At 39.8% G+C, this 25,743-nt stretch overlaps 1 protein-coding gene across 4 annotated transcripts; it reads right to left on the bottom strand.

Moving 5' to 3' along the window:
- Positions 1-573: 573 nt before the first annotated feature.
- larp4ab (La ribonucleoprotein 4Ab) lies at positions 574-25,466 on the bottom strand. 4 transcript variants are annotated; one of them, XM_057337768.1, is made up of 17 exons: positions 24,975-25,466; positions 16,854-16,992; positions 16,295-16,408; positions 16,100-16,187; positions 15,258-15,394; positions 15,078-15,181; positions 13,808-13,918; positions 13,652-13,705; positions 12,779-12,982; positions 12,062-12,165; positions 11,195-11,236; positions 5,533-5,706; positions 5,002-5,050; positions 4,751-4,933; positions 4,433-4,557; positions 4,133-4,313; positions 574-4,028 (listed from the first exon to the last, which is right to left on the bottom strand). In XM_057337768.1, the coding sequence occupies exons 1-17, from the start codon at positions 25,077-25,079 to the stop codon at positions 3,657-3,659; spliced, it is 2,286 nt and encodes a 761-aa protein (XP_057193751.1). In that variant the 5' UTR covers positions 25,080-25,466; the 3' UTR covers positions 574-3,656. The 4 variants fall into 4 exon arrangements, with proteins under 4 accessions (XP_057193751.1, XP_057193752.1, XP_057193754.1 ...); XM_057337769.1 differs by having other exon boundaries at positions 4,751-4,927; positions 24,975-25,464; XM_057337771.1 differs by lacking the exon at positions 24,975-25,466 and adding an exon at positions 18,208-18,469.
- Between the last annotated feature and the right edge of the window lie 277 nt (positions 25,467-25,743).

The following is a 25,743-nucleotide window of genomic DNA, read 5'->3' on the forward strand; positions in this document are numbered from 1 at the left end:
ACTGCCTTACAAGAATAGATTTTACACATAAACCGCCAGCCTCAACGGGTGGAAAAGGACAGTGATGGAATAATTCGCAACATATGGTTTATTTTTGAAGCATAAGCATTAATGGTTATCAATTAATCTACAAACATCTGCATTCCACATCAGGATCGATTTAGTCTGCAATGTGATCTTGTATAAGAATATTTACGAAAAAAAGCATCATGACATTACTATAAATTCAGAGGTCAAAAGCCCTGGAATAATGTGTACATGATTATCTGTGGAATCTCTAAATTTAGAACCACTCAAATTAAAACCAGGTAGAGTCGAAGAAATTCCTTAAAGTTGTTAAACTATTAAACCCAGAAAACCAGATCCAGTGCTTTCCCTTTACTTGATATTCAACCTGAAAGATTTTAAAATACCTTTTGATGTCCAGCAAGCACATTTTATTGGCATTTATAAAATCTCGACTGGGAGCTGTTTTTAAAGGGACATTTTATTTTGTGAAAACCAAAAGAAAGAATCTGAAGGTATGCTTAACCAATTTAACTAGGGCATTTAAAGAAAAAACATACAAACATGTCAATTTTAATCTTTTTCATTTATTTTTTCTTCCATTTCCTTTAGAATTTTGTTTTTAAACATCTACAATGTTGTTCAAACACTTCACTCAGCATTATGCTAAAACCACTTTCTCCTGGGACAGAACCTACCCTCCCTATGATTAAACAAGTGAGAATACTTTATTTTTTTTGGCTAAAGTCTTGCTATTTATAATCGCACCATTTCATGTCTAAAAAGCTTATAGCCTACATGTGATAAGATTAGGAACAAAACAACACATTTCATTTCAACAGCAAAATATGAATCAAATCAATAAATTCAGAAAATAAAAAATAAAACCAGGTCCACTGATCTTTTTCATTTTAGTGGCAGTCTCTACACAATTTGCACCCACAGATATTGCCAAATATAGAAAATAATTCTGAAATAACTTGTGTGACAATATGAACACACATGTTAGGACAAGAAAGCCACACTAATTATCAAGTTTAAGAGAGAAACGGCATTTAAAACAAAAATAATAATAATTCTACATTAACTTCAAACTATCAAAAATTTGAGAAATTAATGATTAGGACACGTTACCTTTTGAAGGTTCTAAACAATTGTTTCATAAAACTAAAACACACATGCATACACACACATTGAACGCAATAGTTTGAAACCATGATACAACCCCTCGCACATATAACAGTGGCCCTGCCTGTGGCAGAATGATGAAAGTGAGGAAGAAGTGTGTACACTTAAACAGCACTTCCTGAGATTGTCTCACTGCTGATTTGACTTTGGTCTGGATCTGTGGACAATCCATACATGTAAATGACAAATAATAGAGCAAGAGGAGAAAATCATTACAGTGTAAGGGGCTACTCCGACAGAACGCATTTTTCCATTCCAATGCGCTACATTCCCATTGTTTTTCCATGTAAACACGCGTTTGACGGACATGCATGCAGTAGGGGCGTAAGCTCGCGTCTCGGATCTTTTGAAGCTCCTCGCACACGAGTGCCGCATTTTTAAGAGGCCGTGTGTCAAGTAAAAGTAAAAAAAATACAAATTTTACATGTAGCGCTGCTCATCAATGTCAGTTCCAAAAGCAGTGAACCAATCAGAAGAATTTGGAGGCGGGGCAAGCATTGCGAGCTTCTGTTTACAGTAGCAAGTTGGCATGACAACTGTTTTATTTGACAGCAACATGGCAGAGGAGGCGCATAGTGGCTGTGTCCGGATACCCGCGTCTCGAGACCCTCGCGTTCTAGGCTGCGCTTTTTAAAAAACCCATCTGAGCGCTGCCTAGACGCAGAGACGCGTTCTCTCTGAATGGCCCCTTACAGTGTAAATGGAACATTTAAACGTTTCATTACCTAAAAACTTCAGACTCCTAACAGAATAATGTGACGACTGCCACCAGTGACGTCAATGCCACCAGTGCGTGCTGGACAAAATTAACAGTCCCTCTGCTTTTACAAAAAAGGACACCGGTAAGTCATGAGTAATGTAGCAGGTACATCATATCACATGAAATGTACAGGCCTAAAAAACAATAGATCAGACTCGACAAACACTGATTCGGAAGCAGCACACCAACTCATCATAAGCATCTACAGCAAAACAAAGAAAACCTTGTCGAAAGCAAACTGTACAAACACCTGATTGATAAACACCAACATCACGCAAGACTTTCACAAGGAAGGGAAAGAAAGACGAACTGTGTGGCTCAATTTATACAAAGTTCTCTCTTAAAAAAGCAGCTCGAGCTTTCTCGGTTACTGACAGACCCGGTCATTAAAAACACAGGACCATCACAGATGACACCTTACCACACACCACGCAACTTAAATCGCCTTAAATATACACCCCCTACTTTTGTCCACGTTTTACCTCCAGTATAGTACTACTATGCCTATTCTTCATGACTTTCCAGTTCGGTCTTATTCTGTGCCACCTTTGTCTTTCTGAATACCAGATATGGAGACCACTACTTGATTTAAGACAAAATAAATATGCGTCTCATTTTTTATGAGATTTAGGGGTGCAAAAACGGGTGAAGGACTTTTCACCCGTTTTGCCACAGAATATAAAATTTGCCACCGAATATAAAATTAAGCCCAGTGCACAATTTTTCAAATTTGATGTGTACTAACCGGCAGATCGCATGTTTGCTTCAAATCATTTCATTGCACCCACCAAAATAACCTGCGACTCAACTCTCATTGAATGAGCAGTCCACAAATTTAATTTAGCTCAACTATGGTCAACTTTCACAGGTGAAACATTGCAGACAACGCAAGTGCTTGCTTGGGTTTGTGCTGTATTGTATTAATAAAGATGAAGCATGACATGATTGCCCACAGTCAGCAGTCAATTGTGACATGAAGACAGCAAACAATATGCCTTTGATACTTGTCCATTCAAATAGATAACCACTGCGCAAAGGACAATTGTCGTCCAACTGGCTTTAACAATTGTCATGTCAAAGTTTAAAATGTACTATGAATTTTGCACTCCTGCCATTTATCTAGATCTCTACTGCTTGTTTACGTGCATCAAACTGCACAAAACCAAATCATTAATAATTTAAAAATACAATTATGATGTTTTGCGCATCACTGAAGAAAGCCGGGCAAAGAAAATATTTTCTCTAGCCTTATCTTGGACAAAAGCAGGACATACACACACATACACAGGTGGGACGTATAAACCGGTGAAGAGCAGTGTCATGCTGTTTTTGTGTGATTTGGACAATTTTCATTATTAGACAATAAAATGTACAATAAACTGTACACTAGTGCCAGGACCTTTACACACCAAGTAAAATCAAAACTCATTCACAAGCCAATCAATTGCTGTAAAACAACAGACAAATACAGAAAGCATGGCCTCCGTTTCTTCTTTCAAGTGTAAGAGGTTTGTCATCTTCCTTAAATTCCTAGTTTAAGGATCAAGTTCCCAAATATCACGGTTAACTGAGACCGAGTGAGTTCCTCAAACACCACAGTGTGACAGTCCAGTTCTCTTATGTTGATTTATATATAGCTATATAGATTTATATACTCTTGCTTTGTTTGTATAATACACACTTGTATAGAGGGCACGAGGCATTACTTTGGCGATCTGGGTGGGATGTTTTGTTCTTTTCCACTGCGTCGGCTGTATCCCGACTGTGGAGAAGAGCGTCGACCCTGAAGGGGCCGCCTCTGTTGCTCTCTGAGCTTAAAGCCTGACCCTCTGGGTCCATTACCACGCTGGTAGCCAGTCTGCTCTCTGGATGTCCGACCTTCAATTCCTTTCTCTAGCCTCTCACTGGGGCTACAACGTGACGAGGCCAGACCTTCTGCTTTGTTGACACGAAGCTCACGTAGAGGTTGATTAGCGGTCGGAGAAGGGGTGGGGCTGGGCGGAGCTACTGGTGCAGGGGGAGGGTCTTTAGGTGGCCTCTGACAAACCTCTGCATAGCTGAGTTTCCGAGGTTCCTGGGAAAGACCGTCAATTAACCATTTTGAATGAAACCTTCCTTTTTTATACTAAAAGCATGATCAACTGCAGAGTTTAATATATAGAAGATGAAGGTATGTACCTGTGTAGTTGTGCTTGTGGGAACGAGTGGGGTGGATGCTTGTGACGCACTGCTTGAAGTCGACTGGCTGCGTGAAGGTTTGGGGGCAGGAACAGGCTGGACAGGGCATGCTGATGCAGTGATGGGAGGGGCATTGGACATTGGAACCTCTTTTTCTTGCATCTTCACTTGATGTGACGCACTATAGAGATGAGATTTTACTTAAACACATCTCACATGACCATACTTCAACATTGTTCATACTCCTGGGCTATTCAAAAACTATAACAGACCCGATGGTATGCATATGCAAGCTCGCACCTTTTCGCAGGCGTGTCCTGTTTTGTGACGGGAAGCTTTGGTGCTTGAGAGGAAGAAGTCGTTAACTGCACATCCACTTGGCAGGTTCCAGGATCTTGACTAACTTCTGGCTTATTCACATCCAGCTATAGACAAACAAAGATGGCATTAAAGTAACGAAGTTGCATATGTTTGCCTGTCTGATGCTCTGCGACTAACAAAAATAAAACACCTGATATCACCTTCACAACACACAAAATATATGCGTGGCATCCAAACACACAACAAGGACATGTATCATCACAGCCCTAGTAAGTAAATACAAAGCAGATCACATACCTTGTCTCTGTTGATGCCCTTAACTACATCTGCCATGCAATTCTCCAGCACTGACTCTGTTTGCGTGGTCACACCTGGCAGATGGCATGGCGTGCCCCCTGGCAATGGCGGGAAGTTAGTGGCTGCAAGGTCAAACTTGGGGGGCGGAGCTTTCACCACCATTTCAGGAAATTGCCTCTGCAAGTAAGAAATCAGTTAATTAGAGAAACACAGGGATTCCACTTTCATAAAAAACATCTTTCTGGACTTACCGCTCTTTCATCTTCTCTTCTCCTCCTCATGCCACGATAGCTTCCTCTCCTGCACACATAAAAATTTGTTAAACATCTTCCCATCAAATACACCCACCGTTAGTGTCCAAGCTCTACATTTGACCCTCAGATCTCATAATCTCAATGCTCATTGGGACAGGAGTGACAGACTTTAAGGAGACAGAAATAAAGCAAGAGATGGAGAAAGAGGAGACAAGATAAGAGAGAAAGTCTTTCATCACTGCTTACATCCCTCTATGCGCTTAAGTTTCTCATCACAGGGTCAATAAACAACAAATCTTCTCCTCTAACCACCTTTTATACATTTAAGTGCAGTTTAGATCTGCAGTGACAAACATTTCTTGACAAATAAACTGGTTTCCTTTTAATCCACTAGAATTTCAAAAACTATGGTGATTTGTGCAGCTCGCAAATAAAGTTACACTTTAAAAAAAGCTAAAAATACACAGCTCTAAAAAGTTGCATTCTGCTACTTTAGTAGCTTGTGTCACATATGATGTCCTGACAGACCTGGCACGGCTGCTAAGGTCTGAGTGGTGGTTCTCTCTGGGGGAAGTCGGAGGTTCGGATAGGGGTGTGAGAGTGAAAGCGGTGGTGTCAGAGTTGGGCGTACACGGGGGCTGAGGACTGCCGGCACCAGACAAGGTCTCTGCATCAACACGAGGCTGCGGCTTCGCATGGTTCCTGCACATAATACAGAGGAAAAAAACTGAGCTTTCTCAGAAATGCCAGCAGGTAACTACAGACTGGGCTCCACTGCCAGAAAAAAAGATGAGTAAACAAGTATACAACAGTTTGTCCAGATGGGTTTTAAGAACAGTATTTCTGCTTGTGTAGAACAGGCATCACAGATGGAAGAGTTTTACATGAGATGTGACGAGAGGTAATGGGTGTCTGGCTGAGAAATTCCTAATATTATTTCACAGCCTGGTCGAGTTAGCTAAAATTTGGCAGCACCAAACTGGCTGCACCAGTTTCTGCCAATGTATTATTAATCTTGAGTACCTATACAGTAGTATTGCATATTTGTGACCCTGGACAACAAAACCAGTCTTATGGGTCATTTTTCAAAGTTGAGATTTTTACATAATCTGAAAGCTGAATAAATAAACTTTCTATTGATGTATGAGTTGTTAGAATAGGACAATATCTGACTGAGATACAACCGTTTAAAACTCTGGAATCTGAGGGTGCAAAAAATCAAAATATTGAGAAAATTGCCTTAGAAATTGTTAATCAGGGGCACTGTGGTAGGCCATTAAACTCACAAAAATAAAGTTTTTATATATTTAAGGTAGTAAATTTACAAAATATCTTCATGGAACATGATCTTTATATAATATCCTAATGATTTTTGGCCTAAAAGAAAAATTTTAACCCATACAATGTATTGTCTTTTACTAAAAATGTTCAAAATTTGCTTTTTATATATTTTGTCATGCTTTCAATAAAATACAATCAATTAACAATAACTTAGTGCAGGTTTCATTAATATCATAAAATTGCCGGCATTGCCATGTGTAACTTGGTCTTATATTAGACCTTGGCGTTATATTAGACAGCAACCTGTCATTTAAAAATCACATCTCAAATGTCACAAAAACAGCCTTCTTCCACCTTAGAAATGCTGCCAAATTGCGAAATATTTTATGTGTGGCTGACGCAGAGAAGCTTATTTATGCATTTGTGACCTCAAGACTTGACTACTGTAATGCACTGCTTAGTGGTTGTCCTGCAGCATCAATAAACAAACTACAGTTAGTTCAGAATGCAGCTGCCAGAGTTCTAACCAGGTCCAGAAAATACGATCACATAACCCCAATGTTATCAACCCTTCACTGGTTACCCATTAAGTATCGTATTGACTTTAAAGTTCTTTTAATTACTTATAAAGCCTTAAACGGTTTAGCCCCTACCTACATAACAGAGCTTCTACCACACTACAACCCATCACGCTCTCTAAGATCTCAAAACTCCAGACTTTTGATAACACCTAGAATAACTAAATCCACCAAAGGGGGTAGAGCTTTCTCATACGTAGCACCTAAACTCTGGAATAGCCTCCCCGATACTATTCGAGGGTCAGACACACTCTCCCAATTTAAATCTAGATTAAAGACACATCTTTTCAGCCAAGCATTCACTAATACATAGCTAATGAACAGCAGCTACGCTAATTATTCTCTTTCTCTTTCTGCCCTCGCCTCGGGATGCCCATCCCGAGGTAGGGAGAGATTCCGCCAGGCCCAGATGAACGTCATATGCCCATCCACAACTAGAGATTACGCCAGCTACATCGGAAAATCCCGTGCCATCCTCCTGCGAGAGCCTGCGGACTGACTGACCATCCAGCTCCATCCAAGGCAATTCCATCACCACCCAAGAAAAAGGCGACCATCTGGCCGGCCCAGCTCAGACAATTCCATCCCCAACCGAGAGCAAAGACGGACTACCTGTCACATAAATGCTAAATTTACAATACTTGGTATTTAATGCTAAACTTACATCACACGACAGCAGTTTGAAGTTATGGCTGCACTCAGTGACTTTGATTGGAGGTAGCTGGGTGGGTGTTGTGGGGAGTGGGGGGGCTTGTTGGTTGTGGTTCGGGGCGTTTCATTTGTTGGGACTGTGTGGGTCTGGTCTGGTTGGTCTTGTTTTGTGGTCGATGTCGGACAACAGAGGAATAAAGTTAATTATGCCATTACTACTTTTCCCTGGTTGTTCCTCTGTTGTCTGTTGTTGATCACGGAATGGGACCGGGTTGGACCTGCACGGTTTCGGCGGGTGGGACTTCCTGGGTCGCGGCTCGTGGGCTCTCCCTGTTCTTCGTGGACGTTGCTCGGTGGCTTTGGTCGGGGTCACTGATTGCAGCTATGACACGTCAGAGGAGATCTGGCCCTCCCGGCTGAGCCTGGTTTCTCCCGAGGTTTTTTTTTTTCTCCATTATTCATCATTGGAGTTTGGGTTCCTCGCCACAGCAGAGCAGTGCAGTGTTGGCTTGCTCACCGGGAGACTGCATTTATTTATTTATTTATTAGATATTATTTATTAAAATGATCTTGCTTGGTCTATAAACACCATGCACTGTGCTGTGTTTTACCTTTCTATGTTTTTCTTATTTGCTCCTGTAAAGCTGCTTTGGAACAATGCACATTGTGAAAAGCGCTATATAAATAAAATTGAATTGAATTGTAACGTAGCTTTCCTTCAATTTTAACGATCTGAAAAGTTGTTAATCCAAAAGTCCATGATAAATTAAGATATTGGCTTTCAAAGTAAGGAGTCGACTCCGAACCGCCCAAACAAATCGTTACGCTTTCAAATCTTTTGAGTGTAACATCGATATGTCACAGAGTAACGCATCAGCATAATCCCCGCCTTCCCGCGAAACAGGAACACTCTGACCTGCCCACTAGCACTTCAGGTAGTATTGCGGATACAACATGTCGAGGAGATGCTGTGTTTTGTGCTGTGAACACAAATGTACTTTGTTTTCGCTGCCAAAGGATGACGATGTGAAGGATCAGTGGCAAAAAAAAAATTCCACGATACCACTGCAGTACAATTCCAACCTTGTGTAATGTGCTCGTCATTTTACCGACGACTGCTTCTCAAATTTTGGCGAGTTCAACGCAGGATTTGCCAGCCGCTTGACCCTGAAAGATAAGTCAATACCAACTTTATTTGGACCAACAAGCGTCTCAGAACCACAACCTGTAAGTATGATAAATACGTTATGTGTACATGTTAAATTGAGGGCTTACAATATAAAGTAATTGTGCTAATCCGTGTTGTATATGTAGTACAGTGTTACAGTTTTAATAATCCAACTCTTACCTAATAATGTGGTGGTTATTGTAGACTGTTGTCATTCTACATGCCGTAGTATTGTACAAACTGTATCACTTTATCGTTTAGTCACGGTAGCACTTTGCTAATGTGTCTCACATTATGGTTTTGTCAAGTGTGCAAAGTTTAGCTGTGGTCACGATCCCTTCAAACAAAACAGTTTGCTTGTCATTATTTTAAAAACAGACTGCAGCACTATATAATTTTAAAAACGGACTACAACACTATATAATTTTATTATGTAAAGGTGTGTGCATTATCTTTGGAAGCTCTCGCTAACTTGCTCAGTTACTCCTCTCTTTTGGATAGAGCTGTTGTTGTTCTCCCACAGCTATGACGAAAAAATATCAATAGGAAACAACAGTCTGAATGGTTTATTAAGATAGATTGTGTACTTGTGATATGGTAATACTGATTAGGGCTGTGTATTGGAAAGTGCCTCCCGATACGAATCATATCACGATAGATGGCTCACGATACAATATATTGCTACGTTTCGATACGATACACATTTGCGATATATTGCAATACTTTAAATAGAAAATGTAAAAAGTAGAGCTAGAAATACATCATGCTGTGCACCACCGGGGGTTTTCTGTGTAAAACCATCCCTTACCTCTGCAGAGTGGCCATGATGTGCGATGCATGGACCTTCAGATCAGAGGTTTGGGTTCTCAAACTGTGGATTGCGCCCCTCAAGTGGGTAGCACAGGGGAATAAGGTGGGTCACGCAATTCACTTGGCTGTTGTGGTGCATTACTGTTAAAACAATGAACATGGGCAGTTTAAAACCCCTGGTTCATCCGTGCTGTAAATGTGCTGGCGTCACATCCGAGAAAGCACAATAAATGTCATTGTTACTTTTCTTAATAAACTTTTTGTCTAATGCACTGCAGTAGCCAAGTGACTTGTGTCATGACTTGCGAAGCCTACAAACAGCATTATTTTATACAACTCATTACTCCGTTACTTATTTTGAAAACCAAAGCACACCCACACATCAGCTCCGAGAGCTCCAAGCATTCTTATATTTTTCACCATGCTCACTTCCGGCCATATGTTTATGACATGATTTAAAAAATATATCGATAGTAGAGGTATCACTACCGATACGCTATTAAAAAAAAAAACATTGCGATAGTTACATGTATCAATATTTTTGCACAGCCCTAATACTGATGCCATTTTTATACACTTACAGCGTCTTTGTTTACAAAAACCTTCCTGAGATAAGAACTGTGGTAATGGGCGTTTCGTTTCTGACACGCAGTGTATGAAGAAAGACCAATTAATCACAACTGATTGGGCCAGTTGGCCAATCAGAGCACACTGGACTCGCGGAGGAGCTTAGAGAAGCAGAAAATTTGAACGACTTCGGAGGAATCATTTAGGGATCTTTGAGAAATGGATAGATACTAAATGCATATTTTAAGAAAATAGCACCGTTTTTTTACCTTTGATACATCTGAACATGTTGTTGGGGACTCTTAATACAACATTAGGACACTTACAAAAACCTTTAAACCTGCTCTTTAAAATAAAATTGAGCAAACAAGTAGGCTATATTAAAACAAATTTAGCACTCTCCCTTCTTGAATAGCATAAATTAAACCTATAACTGACTGCTGAAATAATGTACTGTACCATGTACCCCTAACAAAACACTTCATTAAAAAGTGTCATTCAACATAAGCTAAAAATATGAATAAACAAAAACTGCTGGATTATTATAAGCTACACTGCAAAATGATTTAAAGAAGAAAAAAAACATCCATGCAAGCAATGCTGACTGACAACCATTTCAGTTCACATCTCTCCTCAAAACTCCGCCCACAAAAGCTGACTGTTCTCTCAGAAGGTGCACTCGTGGCCAGGATGCACAGAACATACTTTGACAAGTTGTTTAGTACAGGGAACTGTGTGCAAGCGACCACTGTATGATGTCAAAGGATGTCGAGAGCGGCAGGGCTACTGCCCGCTCCAGTCTGAAAAACACAAATTACTGACCGGTAAAGGCGCTTTCATTCAGAAATTTACTCCGGCACGGCAAGTTCCGTGCTTTGTGTGGAGCATTTTTAAGTGTCAGAGAAAGACACTGCAGACATGTTTGCTGCATTAATAAGGAGCACGTGGTTACATTCAGTGGTTGTTCACGAAGAAAGTGAATCATCAAAAGTGGTCATTTAAAAGATGCAGGCCAAATATAGCATTTAAAATTACAATGCAATTTTGGCATTTGTGGTGTAAGAGCACCAAGAGGAAACTGCATGAGATGATGATCAAATAGAGAAATGTATAGAAGTAAGTAAAGCACATCTACCTGAAGGCATTGATTACATTCTTTCTGGAGTAAAGTGGAAGTCTAGAAAGTGAAAGTAACAGTGACAGTTAGGAGAGTGAGACTCCAGAGCCTCACTTCCTGTACTCAAATCAACAGGACAGCACTGAACCCACGTCAACCTCAACATTCACGACACTCGGGGCAAACAAAGCATTAGGTGATTTATTTGCAAGATAAACGTAAAACATGAAGATGTGTTTCTTCAGTATGGGCTGTTTTAACATGACTTTCTCCTGAACACACCTTCTCAGTGTATCTATGGAAGTTACTTATAATTAGGGCTGCAACTAACGATTATTTTGATAATCGATTAGTTTGACGATTAATCTGTTAAAAAGTTTAATTTGATCTTTTCCTTATAATAACTAAGTCAGATGGGAAAAGTATACACAACTGAACTAATTTGCCTTCTCCCAAAATGTTGTGTTGATTCAGGTATGTCATATTAGGAGCCGACAATAGTCTCTCCCAAATGTGGGGGCGGTTGGCCAAGGAAATCATTTTTTGGTGAGAAGTACAGTAAAAAGTATCCAGAAAAAAATAATATAGATACTCAAAAAGTGTACTTAAGTACAGTACTCAAGTAAATGTAATTTGTTACTTCCCACCTCTGAACTAAATAAACCCCCAAATCAGGGTATTTAGCCTTTTATGTACTTTGCAAAGTGCAAATGCCACAAATTGGGTTTTACAAATATAATCTTTAATTTTGTCATTTTAAAACACATTGAAAAATTAACATCAGCTATTGTGAAAAAAGACCTGAAGAAACATCTTGTTTTGGCAGGCAGACAGGGACAGAAATAGCAAAATGGAGAGCGAAAGCTACAAGTTGAGGGAACTTACCGGTTGCGGGGGTAGCTACGTGCAAGGCTGATTGGAGATGAGCCAGTTTTGTAGGTTCCTGCTGTGCCAAATCCATTAACAAATGTGCTGTTGGGAAATGGAGCCTGCGGGACCCATCAGAAGCGGAGATTAGCCACAGGTCATCAAACTACTAATCTTAAATTCCCCTTTTTCTGACCCAAACCTAAAGTACTTTACATTAATGTGACGTGCTAAATTAACCAAATAACTGTTGTCATGGTAACCACTTCCAAAGCAGCCTCTCTTTACAGCTCTAGCTAACTCTTTTTATTCTACTCTTCACTGTAGCTTGGCCTGCAATCACACCTCTGATTACAAACTCAAGAGTCCCCCACTGGGACCCTGTCATCGCAAACATTCAACCCATATTACTGTCAGAACTTTCCACTACAGACCCATCAGATCTCATAATCTTTACGCTCATTAGGATGGGAGTCACAGAGATTCTGGGTAAGACAGAAAGAGATCGAGAGAAGGGAGAGACAGAGGAGAAAAGTGATAAGTGACGAATTCCCAGAATTATCTGATCTCTCCTTGATTCCCTCTATGCGCTAAGTGCATCATCACTGGGTCAATAAAACCTGCTGCTTTAATCTGTCATGTACGTACACAGCTATCAAATAAGATCATCCATCAAAAATCATCCGTTAATACTTTAACCAGGGAAAAAAATGAACTCAAAGCCTAAGTTCTTACCAGTGGGGTTTCAAAGTAAGGGGTGGGTGAGGGAGTCCATGTTTGAGGCAGCAGGCTGTAGAGAGGGTACTGCTGGGCGGGCTGGTACACCTGCTGCAAGTAAACTGGAGACGAGAACTGTGATGGAGGAGTGGAGTACACAGCAGAGTCGACAGTCCCATAAGCGTTCTTCGCAAAGAAGGTGTTGATGGCCTTGATGCGTGCCTACATCAAAAACACACACAAAACAGAAAAGGCAAATATTAAAAACTTGTTTCTGTGATACTAGTGTGACAGAATGAAATTCCAAATTTGTTCACCAAATAAAGTATGACACAACCATCAAAAACAGAATGAAACGAAGTAAAAAAAAAACAGCGCTTTCCAAACCTTACAAATCAGAACTGGCAACAGACACAGATGTAAATGAGAACTGCTTTATTGGGCAATAAGCTGTATTATTATACACAACATTCTTTGCATTGCAAATTATGCAATGTCGCAAATATGTTAATTAGCCTGTGATGCCATTCAACGCCCCAGTTCCACAAAATGCTAGCGGAAACACTAATGACAGTGTAACCAATCACAGAAAGAGTTCGAGTACATCAGTACCTTGTAATTAATAAATATTCATGTTGTTGTATCCAGTGAGCTGTGCAAACTAACTCAAACAGTGGAGCCAAACTTTACACCACATGCTCTCACAAAGACTCACCAACTGCAGGCATAAATCATCAGTCTTATCAAACTACAAGTCACTGACTGAGTGGCCAAGAGCTCAAGGTGACTTTGGTAGCATGTAAGGTGCAGGCCAGGCACGTACACATACAAGGTGCTTAAATTACAACTGACCTAGCAACAGACGTGGCTGTGTGTTAAACGTACACTCACCATAATAGGCTTGCCCTGAAAGGTTTTGACTTCCTCGCGTAAATATCTGTGAGCCTGTGAGGTGAAAATGCAAGTTAATACAGAAGACCACCATTTACACTAGAGTTACATGTAATCTAAAACAAATTGTCATTCCAAAAAAACATTTATGTATACCTGTTGTGCATCTGTGTCAGACCGGAACGTGATATACCAGTTGTTATTGTGTGCAAACTCCACGCTGATGACCGGCGGACACTTCTCACTTTTAAACAGGGCCTCCACCTCCTATCAAACAGATAAAAGCAGTCAGTCACACAACAAAAGGAGACCTAGTGAAAACAACTGAAAAACCATCATCCCTCAGATCTCATAATCTCACGTCATTAGGGCAAAAACCACTGCACTTAATAGACAGAATACAGATAGAAAAGAAACGATTTAGAGAGCTAGAGAGAGAGAGTGAGAGAGTTAGAGAGAGAGAGTGAGAGAGAGAAAAGCAATGGTTCTGGATCCTTCCAAGCGCGATACTGATCATCATTGGGGTAACGGCAGTAAATAATCAATCCTGGCTGCAATTTCTCATTAAATTTAAACTTAAAAGGATATTTCACAGGCAAAACAAAATTTCCCCATGTATTACTCACCCTCAAGGCATCCTGACTGAATATGACTTTCTTCTTGAAGAATAATGCAGTCGAAGTTGATGTCTAGCTTCCGTTATCCCTCTGCTGCGCATGAACCTGAGGCTTGTTTTTCCGGCAAATGACAGTGACGCAAGCTCCCGCGCAGAGAAGACATCCTATTGGAACAAAATGAAAAATGCCGCGGTCGTCACCGGAACTGCGCCATTTGCCGGAAAAACAAGCTTCAGGTCCACGCACAGCAGAGGGATAACAGAAGCTAGACATCAACGTTAATAGCGCTGTCAATATGGATATTTCTCTTAAACGCATTGATTCGCTTCAGAAGACCTTTAAGACCACAGAGCCATGTCGAGCAGTTCTTTGATCGATGGATGCACTTTTTGGAGCTTCAAAAAGTGGGCGCCCATTCACTCCTATTCTACCGCTTGGATGTAAAAGGATACATGGTATTATAACCCCGACTGCATTATTATTCAAGTCATATTCAGTCAGGATGCTTTGAGGGTGAGTAAAACATGGGGAAATTTTGTTTTGCCTATGAAATATCCCTTTAAGGCCATTTACAATTATTTACAGAATTTAAAACAAAGATGTTACATATAAGCATTCACTTAAATGTGTGTGAATGCAAAGTGAACTGAAGTCAAAGCAAACAAAGTGGACCAAAAATCCTTTTTCGACAACAGGTACAGGTCAAATTTAGTGGGACTTAGAAACAGCAAGCCTATAGTCTCTCCTACAGAAATGTAAGAATGTAAACACAACGTCAATGTAAAACAAAAAGGACGATATGGTCTCACCTCAACAGGTGTATCCTCCGGTACTTCTCTGAGGATGATAATGCATCGTTTGTGGTTGGGCCGTACTTTCTCGCCTTTCTCATCCACCTGCACCATGGGAGAGGCTAATCAAAACAGAAAACATGATTAACATGCAAGTAATACAAACAAGACAAAACTCAGTACTAGTCTTTTTGTTACCTCTTAGAACCTCAAGTATCAGGTCCGTATCAGTTGTCAGCAGTTTGACCCCCTCCATGCTGGCAATGGTCCAGATTGGGACAAACTGATCACTGTCCATCTGAGACATGAGATAAAGGTCCTTCGAGAGATTCTCTCTACAAAACATTTAAAAAGTATTACCAGAGGTTAAGCGCTTACAACGAACCAAACACATATCAACTTAACATTGGCACACAGAAGAAAACAGCACCGTGTTTTGTAAACAGTGAAATAAAAATTATAAAACAGATGTCTTGTCCTCGATGTTGATTGGTCAACAGACGTGGCGCATTCATGAAGCACAGCTATGACATCTTCAAGCTCCTATTTGCATCACCGTGCAGCACACAAAGCGGATTGTGTTGCATAGCAACAGGTTGTTACCGTTTACAAGGCACTGTATCTTCTACTGGATGCCATTTGGAAAGGTTAACATTAAACATTTCTGTCAATAATAATATATTATGCAGCATCTGTCTTCTAAAAGTAATAAAGCACATGAGGCAAATATCCGCTATAGCAAATCCTCTTGTGGCCTATTACTCAATTACACCGGTGCCACAACTGCACACCAACAATCAAAATAATCCCAAATAGCAGTACCTGATCTCAACCTAATCTCCGCTTCCACTGTGGCAGGTCCATTACTACATTGCATTTAATTACAGAATACGAAATCATCTTTCAAGCACCAACTAAGCACGGTTTCATCATTCAGGCGATTATAAATTTCCATCTGTCCCTCAGGCGCTCATGTAAAAAGGCATTACGTAATGCCGGAAGGTAGGTATGAGCATGTCTGGACGACCGGTGGGCGTTACCTGGAGAAGCAGAACTCCAGCTGTTTCTTCAGCGACTCCTTCAGGCTTTCCTCGGACAGAGGCTGCTCCTCAATCACCTCACCCTCAACTGTGGGTTAACAGCAACACCAACACACAGACACACCCAATGACAAGCAGTCACTAAGCAACACTGATGGAAAAAAGTGACAGTGGGTGTGTGACTCTCTCCCAGACCTGGTTCGTAGAGTGGGTAATCCAGTTCTGCAGACTCCAAGCCATTCAACATGCTGCTCTCTAAAGGAGGGGCTGAATCTAAGTCACCATAGCTAACTTCGAACTCCTTACATCCTTATAATGAAAAATCAAAGAAACCTTGGTTAGTTTGGGGTTGTGCATAACTCATCCATTTAGTAAATTTAAAAAGGCATAAATACATAATTCATCCCTCAGATCTCATAATCTCACGGTCATTAGGGCAGACACACACTCCACTGCGAGCAAGTAAGAGCAAGCAAGTTAGAAAAAGAATTAGAAGAGGACAGAAAACAGAATGGAGCAAGTGAAAGAGGAGACATGAGAAAAAGATCTCAACAGTAAGAGTGGTTCTGGTTCCTTCCAAGCGCGATACTGATCATCACTGGGACACAAATTTGAGCTAATATAAAGCTTTGATATTACTTTGAATGGTACACATGTGCAATTGAAACTCCAACAGTTCCCTTAATGTATGAAGTCTATCTTTAAACACTTCCTGCAAAATAACAGCCCTAAAAGACTGGCACAATATACATACCCTCTGATTCCTCAGTGTTAGAATCTGCTGGTGGCCATTGGCAAGTCTGCGTGACTGCCTCTGAAGCCTGGGTGCTAGGTGCAGATACTTCCTGCCACACTTTAGCATTGGGATTCAGACCGGCCCCCTTGGTGGTCACCTTGAAAACAAGGTTAAAAAAATCAGCAGGGTTAAAACACTAACAACTTGGTTGAATTTCCACACTAAGAAACAAGCAGCAGCCCAAAGAACATTTTGCAATCAGAATTGTGCAACGTCATCTGATGTGGACTGTTGTAGCTGCTATGATAGCCTCTTTCTGAGTTATGAATCGTATTAAATTTATTTGAAGTAACTGACAACTGAACGAAATTGGGCGTCAAAGCAAAAAATTATTCATACAGCTCTAAAATATGGTGTATGATCCCAAAAATTGTGTGTGGGGGGCAACACCTAATGTATCCAGCACAAACAACTGCATTTAACTGAATCAGAAGCGACGCTATCACAGTTTCAAATGACACGAGGCACGCTGAGGCAACTGCAGCACTGCTTTACTTTGCTATTTGCATTTACTACAGAATCTGTGGCACAACCTTGGCGAAGGACATCTGAAGAGCAAGGTGGGCGCACACAAATACCACAAGACTGAACTGATCGCATTTCATGTAACGTTACAGCAGAGCTAACGTTGGAAAGAAATGGCCGAGCAAATTCGCATTAAATATATAGAACAACTATGCCTGTCAACTTAGTACTACGGCGCTTGATAAAGGATAAATCCATTCAATAACTAGTTCTCAATGCACACAGGCAGGAGGTTTTAAATAGTGTGGCCTTTCATTAATTTAATCTGATTAAATTAGTAATCCACGTCCACTCTAATAAACCAGAGCTAGAGTTCAGGGCAAAGAGCCACAAACCTGTATGTGAAAGGCAGCCGGGTTAACCAGACTAGCTTGATTGGATTTGAAAGAGTTAACGTTTAAGTTATTTTTGGAAGATAAGTTGAATTAAAAGTCGACGAAACTCGTGGTAACTGTAACTCTGCGTTGCTGCAAGCAAATACAATCGTGAACTGTGCCAAAAAGTTTTGCTTTTTTACGAATAAGAGGCTGGCTAATAGCTAGCATTTGTTGCGCGCACGTGGATCTTTCAGGGTCGACGGTCAGTTCAAGACCATATAAACACTTCAACTCTGCAGAACTGTTCATCGCTAACTAGCTATTTTTAAACTACATAAACATAGTGAGTGTACTACAGAACTAAATTAAAGCATTTTCTTATTTAACTCGTGTCAAGCGCCATCGAAGTCAATCCACGCAGCAGCCTGCGAAGAACATTCGCGGTCGCCAAAATGACCTCGTTAACTTACCTCTACAAACAACAGCATGGTCCTTTTCCCCTTCAACGTTATCACTCGCTATATACCTTGTACCCGAATAAATCTAGCTCCCGATAACGTGACAGTGAGTTCCACTATTCGTTGCTTAAACCAAAAGCGCAAATTCACTGCCAAAGAGTTTCGCCGCCACCTCTCATCTCATATCATCTCATCTGCAACAAACCCCTTTGCTCTGCGTAAGCATATAGACGGCTGCTATGGAGTCTGCCTGATTGGCTATGAGCTCGTCTTTCCTTCGCCTCTTTTGTGATCGCATGCGGCCTCACGGTTTTAACATCTCCCGCCCTCTAATACGGGATTGGTGCATACCAAAGCGTCATAAAAGATCCCCCTATCATTGGAGTAGATTTAGGTCTGTCAAAATTATGTTCGAGTTACCGGAACTGTAACCTCTTCCAAAAACATCACTGCTGAGCACGTGGCGACAGATTAGACAGGCCTGACAAAATATATGAAAGTAGTCATAAAATCAAATAAATCGAATCACATTTGTTTCGAAACATTAAACTGACCATAAAAACTACAAACGGAGTATTGTCCTTTAGTAATACAATAATGTGTAATAAAGTTATAAAATCCCAATTAAAAAAAGACAGGCTGGTGGCGACTACATTTACATTTAGTCATTTAGTAGACGCTTTTATCCAAAGCGACTTACAAATGAGGTAAACTAGATGTCAGTGCATTTGTAAATTGTAAATCGAGGGCAGTGCAGTAAAATACATTAAATAAACATAAATGAAGATAAATACATATGCAGTAAATTGAGAAACAATTGTATAATGTGGTGGTTAGTCAGGCATGTTATGCAAGTATGCTGTTTAGTTTAAAAATGTAAATTACATTTACTTAGTAAACAATTATGCAAATAAATGTGATTTTAAACATTTGTTTGAGGCATTTTTTTCTACAACCATATCCAAAAGCTGGAGTATCTCACTGTAAAAAATAAAAAAATAAATAGTCATTTCAACTATTTAAAGGGATAGTTCACCCAAAAATGAATATTCTGTCATCATTTACTCACCTTCGGGTTGTTCCAAATCTGTATACATTTCTTTGTTCTGATGAACACAGAGAAAGATATTTGGAAGAATGCTTATAACCAGACAGATTTTGCTCCCCATAGACTACCATAGTAGGAAAAAATACTTTATCATTTTTTGTTCTGTTGAACACAAAAGAAGACATTTTGAAGAATGTACCTGTAGGACAGCAAACAGTTCTGGGGCACTTTTGACTACCATTGTATTTTTTCCTACCATGGTAGTCAATGGGGGGCAAAATCTGTTTGGTTATAAGCATTCTTCCAAATATCTTTCTCTGTGTTCTTCAGAACGAAGAAATTTATACAGATTTGGAACAACTCGAAGGTGAATAAATGATGACAGAATTTTCATTTTTGGGTGAACTATCCCTTTAAACTCTTGACTAGTGAAGTGTTGCTGTAACTTAAAAAAGGCTGTTTTAACATTTTATAATGTGGTATAGTAATGTAAAAACATTTGTATCCAATATTATTTAAGTGAGTGTATAAATATAAGTACCATGATAGTACAAAATTTGTTTGGACATGTAGCATAGTAACACCATTATACTCCTTCAAGTACCATATTAATCCTATAATATTTGAATAAGATAAATAAGATTACAGTGCTTTTTGTAGGGAAATGAAAGGCTTCTTGTTCTAAAGCTGACCTTCTTCATATAGTCAGCTGCAAATATGACTTGACCCCAAAAAAATTCTAACAAAAGGTTTCTCAGTGGTTTACAGTTAGTATCAGATGTACTTAAAAACATACTAAACGTTTACCAAAGTTTGACTCCAAGTAAGGCTCCATTTTCAAAATGGTGGCCGTCAGGTCCTTAAAATGACCATTACTCCTTTGTATTCCTCCTAGACCAGGAATACTGGTGCCTGATACATGTTTTGGCCATGTAATATTCTAATTGGCATATTTGCATGATAGATAAGTGATTACAAGTACAACTATATATTAAAGCAATTGGTTACAAGCATATTTATGTGAAAAATAAGTACAATTTCCATTAAGTAATTGCATATTTCTCCTTTCTCATTTCGTTTTGCCTAGTGTTGGTGGTTTCTGTGGTTCATAACCATTCTTTTGATTCCAATAAAGAATAAATTCATTAGAAATGTGTGGTACTGTAAAATTTGTCAAAACAGGGCTGCCACGTGAAGGCTCAGTTCCGCTAACCCCTTTTATTTTTTCATATATTTTTTATAATGCTTTTTTTTGCCTTTTGTTTTTTATATATTTTTTAATACTATTCTTATTTATACATAACTTTTTCTATTTTCTTCAGTTGTTTCCTCTTATTCTGGTTTATTTTTTATATTTTTTTGAACTGTGACCTTCACTACATTTACCATTAGTCGTCACACTCTTCTTCCCATAGAGGTTGATTATAGTGATTCTCACAATTCCCAACTTGACATGGTCCACAAGCAGGCATGCACGGTAGTCCATATGCCCTGCAACTGCACCGTTGTGTTCGGCAGGCAGTTGTGCATCTGTCCACCAGCAAATGGTGCCTAATGATGCCTTCCATCAGTGTGCCTATTGCACCAAGTAGGTTCATAAAAGTATGAAAACCTCCAAGCATTAAGACTATGCTTTTAAGGGGACTACTCTGTGGTGCATCCATGATCATCTCTGCTGCTTTCCAATGATTGACCTGTACTCTGGAGACAAAACGTGTATTTTGTCCACCTTGGATTTTGTTTGTGACCTGGCTATCAAACACAATGCTCCACCCGTTATTACGTTTGATCAGCCACTGTACTGGAAAGCAGCAGAGATGATCATGGATGGACCACAGAGTATTCCCCTTAAAAGCATAGTCTTAATGCTTGGAGGTTTTCATACTTTTACGAACCTACTTGGTGCAATAGGCACACTGATGGAAGGAACAGGACTAGGGCTGCAACTAACGATTATTTTAATTGTAGACTAATCTAACGATTATTTTTTCGATTAGTCGACTAATCTACCGATTATTTTTTAAATCTAATAAAGATTTTTTGGTATTAATCCTTTGGCAAACTTTGCAAATAAACAATAAGTTCTAGTATTTTCTTACATTATAAAGCAAATCATACTTTTTACTCCACTACATTTTATAAATAAATATTGTTGTTTTAACATTTTAATCCGTGTTTACATTAAAATCACCATCTTCTTTTAATTAAGTAGTTTTAATTTTAAAAGTAAAAAAAATACAGATTTTTTATGTTCTCAAGTACTGTATCAAAGGTAAAAAATGTTTTATTGCACTTATGCTTTTTGTTGTCCTTATGTTGTTCCAATTGCTTCCATTGTTTCCCTCTTCTGTAGGTCGCTTTGGATAAAAGCGTCTGCTAAATGACTAAATGTAAATGTAAAAACATTAAAAAATGTGTATATGAAATACTAGAGCATGATATATGCTCTGTATTTTTTTCCTCCAAGTAATATCCGACTCTATTTTCAGTCTCATAATATAATTTAGAAAAGTAAAATATTACTATCTGTCTCTGTTTATTGTACAAAACTATCACCGAATAAAAGACTGTAATGCAGAGTGGCGTTAAAGCGAGCCTGCGCACCCTGAACTCAGAATGATGCGCTTAAAGCACCTACTCCTTCTGAAGTCCCGGGGATCATTTTGCTCCCCAAAGTAAATAATAGTTAGAACACAACGAGAAGAGATGATATGTTACATGTTTAACACATAGTGCGTTGCATCAATCCGACAGTATACAGTTAAATCAGAGGTTTAAAAAGAGTTATTTCGTATGAAGACGCAACATATTCAGACCGCTTCCAGTGCTTCTAATAAGCTAAGCTATACTCAGCTAGTAACGTTAACTCACAGTCTCTAGCAAAATACATTTTAAACAAAACCATAGACTATCATCTTGTCATTATGAAGAATAATGAAAACATTGGAACATGTTGGAAAGAGTAGCGTCCTGACCGTCACCGTACACAAGCATGCTGACTGGAGATTGACAGACAGCACCAGCGGAGGTCAGAGTTTCTTAATTATGCTATATTGGTTTATTCCTCGCATAAAGCTATCGAATGACATAAAAAGTGCATTGGTGGTTTCATGATAGTCAGTCCTTTTTGAAGTTTAAGAGTAATTTATGCAGGGTCACAATCTGCAAAGATTCACATACACTAACTTACACTAGTACAATAGCGTTAATGTAAATCATTAATGTAAAGCATAGTTTTACATTACAAAAAAGTAAATTACAAAAAAGTTATTTATTATGAAAGTCTACATCTACGTTCCCCTCTCCGTCCGTTTGTGATTGCGTGTCCATGCATCGTTGTCCATGCTGTGACGATCGCATTCAGGGGGTAACGTTAGGGGGAATTCCTCCGTCCATTCACTAACTTACTGCGTCCGAGGCTCTCGATCGCTTTTTGTCGGGTGAATTATACTTTCTCTTGTTCTGCTGATTACTTTACACACGCCCGGGAACAGAAACTGCTATTACAGCAGATAAACGTAAATAATACGAAGCGTCGACGCATTTCATGCACGTATTTTAGTAGTCGACGTAATCGACGACGTCGACGCGTCGTTGCAGCACTAAACAGGACTCAGGAATATTATGGAAGTTGTCTATGGATCAAATGCCGTCCAGCACATGATGACTGGAAAGTCAGTGCAAAGAGCTTTTCGTGGACATTTGCTGGTGGACAGATGTCTCAATCACCTGGTTGTGTAGGTCATCGCCTCTTTGTACACTTGCATTGTTTATTCCATCAGCTCCCTTCTGATGAACCTCAACCACATCAGAGCCATCTCTTAAGTTTTTACAGCAAATAGGGCAAGTTTCTTGGTTTACAACAACATGACTCATGGTCAAAATTGCATTTGGAGTGTACTTTTTCCTCAAGCTAATTCAACAGTGTCATCCTCTCATAACACACTTACATTGTTGGCCTTTTTCATGTGTTAGAAATCTGGGTGGGGGGGTGATTGGTTTAAGTAGTCAAGGATGAATTTTGTTTGAGCAAAATGGTATACACTGTGCTGCCAACAACATTTCAATGAGGCAAGCAATATCAAATGTCAGTATTCTCTTCCACCATCTTCTGAATTGCTGAAAATTGTGAATTTAGTTTTGTTGGGTTTAGTATAATGCCACCTTTATACTAACAACATCTATAGAGGATGCATTACATATGTATTACCTTATTCAAATTTAAATGAGTGACCATTTTAGAGGGTTCATACACAGGCCTCTGTTCGGGCTAATTCAGAGTTGTTTATGATCAAAGTTATACAACTCCAATTTAAGTTACTTTTGGGTGCAATAACTTTTACATTGAATGTCAAGTCTGTGTTTCAGCAAAAAAGGGTATGTGTCCAAAAACACGTACTGAGTAGGAGTTACATGACATAGGCTAAATCGTTTACATCTCTGGTTCACCCCAAACAAAGATAAAACCTTACAGTAATCTCACAAAATCATGTATTCCATAAGTTTGTAATCATGTCAGTGCAATTTAGACAAGTCCACTGGATTCATAGACCCAGACAACATAGGGTTAGACACCAAGATTACTTGGCTAGGTCAAATAATGAAGGAGTTAGGATATTTTAAGGGCTTCCTGCTTATCTTGGACGCCATCTTGAAATTTATACATTTCTAGTGGTCAAACTTTGGTAAACTTTTAGTATGTTATTAAGGACACCTAATACTACAAAAAACAGCTGAGAAACCTTTTGTTCGAATTTTTTTAGGGTTAGGTGTTTTTTTTTCATATATGCAGCCGCCTAATACTGAAACATTCAATCTAGACAACAGATCCTGTCACATGGCATTAAAGACTCCTGCTATATTGAGATTCATGATGACAACGCACATCAAAGCCCCAAAATGTAACACCGCTGTCACTCATAGGGCAGGAGAATCAGCGCAATTAACACAATGGGTATTAGACTAGCAGGCAGGCATAGTGAAAGAATCTGGGTTGAGATTGAAATATCTAGCTTATGTGTAATATATCTATAACATATCTACAGTACCAGAAACTTCTTTCATTTGAAAGGTTCATCAGATCAGCACTTGCATTTTGTATTTAGAAAAAAATACAAATGCTAGTGCCAATATGATAATCCTATCAAAATAAAGGTAATAAAGTTTCTAGCTCAGAATGAAGAATAACGTTATCTTAAAAATGTAGTTCATTGTAATAATAACACGAGTTAACTGTAACGCAAAAAATGCTGTCAGGTGGTGGTTAACATCCAAACTTTAGACCTTGACGTCATTCGTACTAACAGTGCTTCGTAGTGGACATCTCAGACCAGGATATAAAAACGTGCTTTGTAATGTATGTGCACAAGCCATTGGTTAAAAATGTATGTTGCCTAGCAATGCCGTCTTACCAATGTCCGAGTATAAAACCGGCTAAAACTGACGTGGCTAATACACAATCCTACATAAACAGTCATTAGGCTACTCTCAGCCATTTCAGTGGATCGATAACTTAACATATGGATTTACAATGCACGTAGCTCGCATGAAAACAGGTAGTTAGTCAACTTATCAGTTCGATAAACAGTCCTGAGTGTCATAATGTGGTCTAAACGCATTTATTTTAAATGCCATATCATAAATGAACGATTAACTAACAAACATGGAAATATCGCGGGGAGGGTTGAGTTAAGTAGGTTGTGCCGATTCAGCACCACAGGCCTGAGCTTACCATGCCGCCTTGGTCCTCGCCGGTTTTCTCCTCTTGATCTCGTACGACTGATCCCGGCTCGACCTCCTCTATGTGTTGCGGTTGACTGCTACTCTCCGAAGTCATCGGCCGCCTTTCGCTCTCCACCGGCCGGCCACTCTTGACCCAATCCGCGTTCAAGCGCCGTGCACCTCCTCGCTCGCTCGCTCTGCCACTCCTCACGCCGGCTGAATGCAACAAGCACTTGCTCTAGCTAGTTAGGTTTGGCTTGTCTTACCCTTTCGAACGAAACGACGGGGAACAAGCGAGCTGTGCTGAAACTTAAGCTTGCGAATCTATCTGTAGTATTGGTCTACTTCATATACTATTAAGCTTTCATGTTAAGAACACAAACCAGTGGATCAGCGAGCGTTCCTGACAGACGGCAGAAATTCACACACCGCCACCGTCCCGACAGACAATGCGACCACCCCCTCCATCGCGCTCGCTCTTTCCTGGCAACAGTGTGCAACACGCGCTGCGCCGCATAGCAACCAGCGGGCGCACGCGCCGCATAGCGACAGACGCTCTGCGAAACTGCAGCCGGGCAACTCCTGCAAACCATGACACAGCGAATAATCCATATATAATTACCGCAGTTTTGCACCTGAACTCGCGTGCACTCTTTATTAACCCTTTCACGCATAGATGCCATTACAGGGGGCAGCTATTTAAAACCATTTCTTGCGTATGCGTGGATTTTTATGGCATAGCTACACATCAACCAACACAGGGTATATAGGGGAATAAT

Source organism: Triplophysa rosa, linkage group LG7 (genome assembly GCF_024868665.1).
Source record: "Triplophysa rosa linkage group LG7, Trosa_1v2, whole genome shotgun sequence".
Classification (NCBI taxonomy): Eukaryota; Metazoa; Chordata; class Actinopteri; order Cypriniformes; family Nemacheilidae; genus Triplophysa; species Triplophysa rosa.

Excerpts from the sequence above, each read along its gene's own strand:
- larp4ab (XM_057337768.1), bottom strand. The coding sequence starts at position 25,079 with ATGACTTCGGAGAGTAGCAGTCAACCGCAACACATAGAGGAGGTCGAG. Across the intron at positions 4,934-5,001 it reads GAAGAGAAGATGAAAGAGCG|TTGCAGAGGCAATTTCCTGA; the intron begins GTAAGTCCAGAA and ends CTGATTTCTTAC. Across the intron at positions 4,558-4,750 it reads AGGGCATCAACAGAGACAAG|CTGGATGTGAATAAGCCAGA; the intron begins GTATGTGATCTG and ends GTTTGTCTATAG.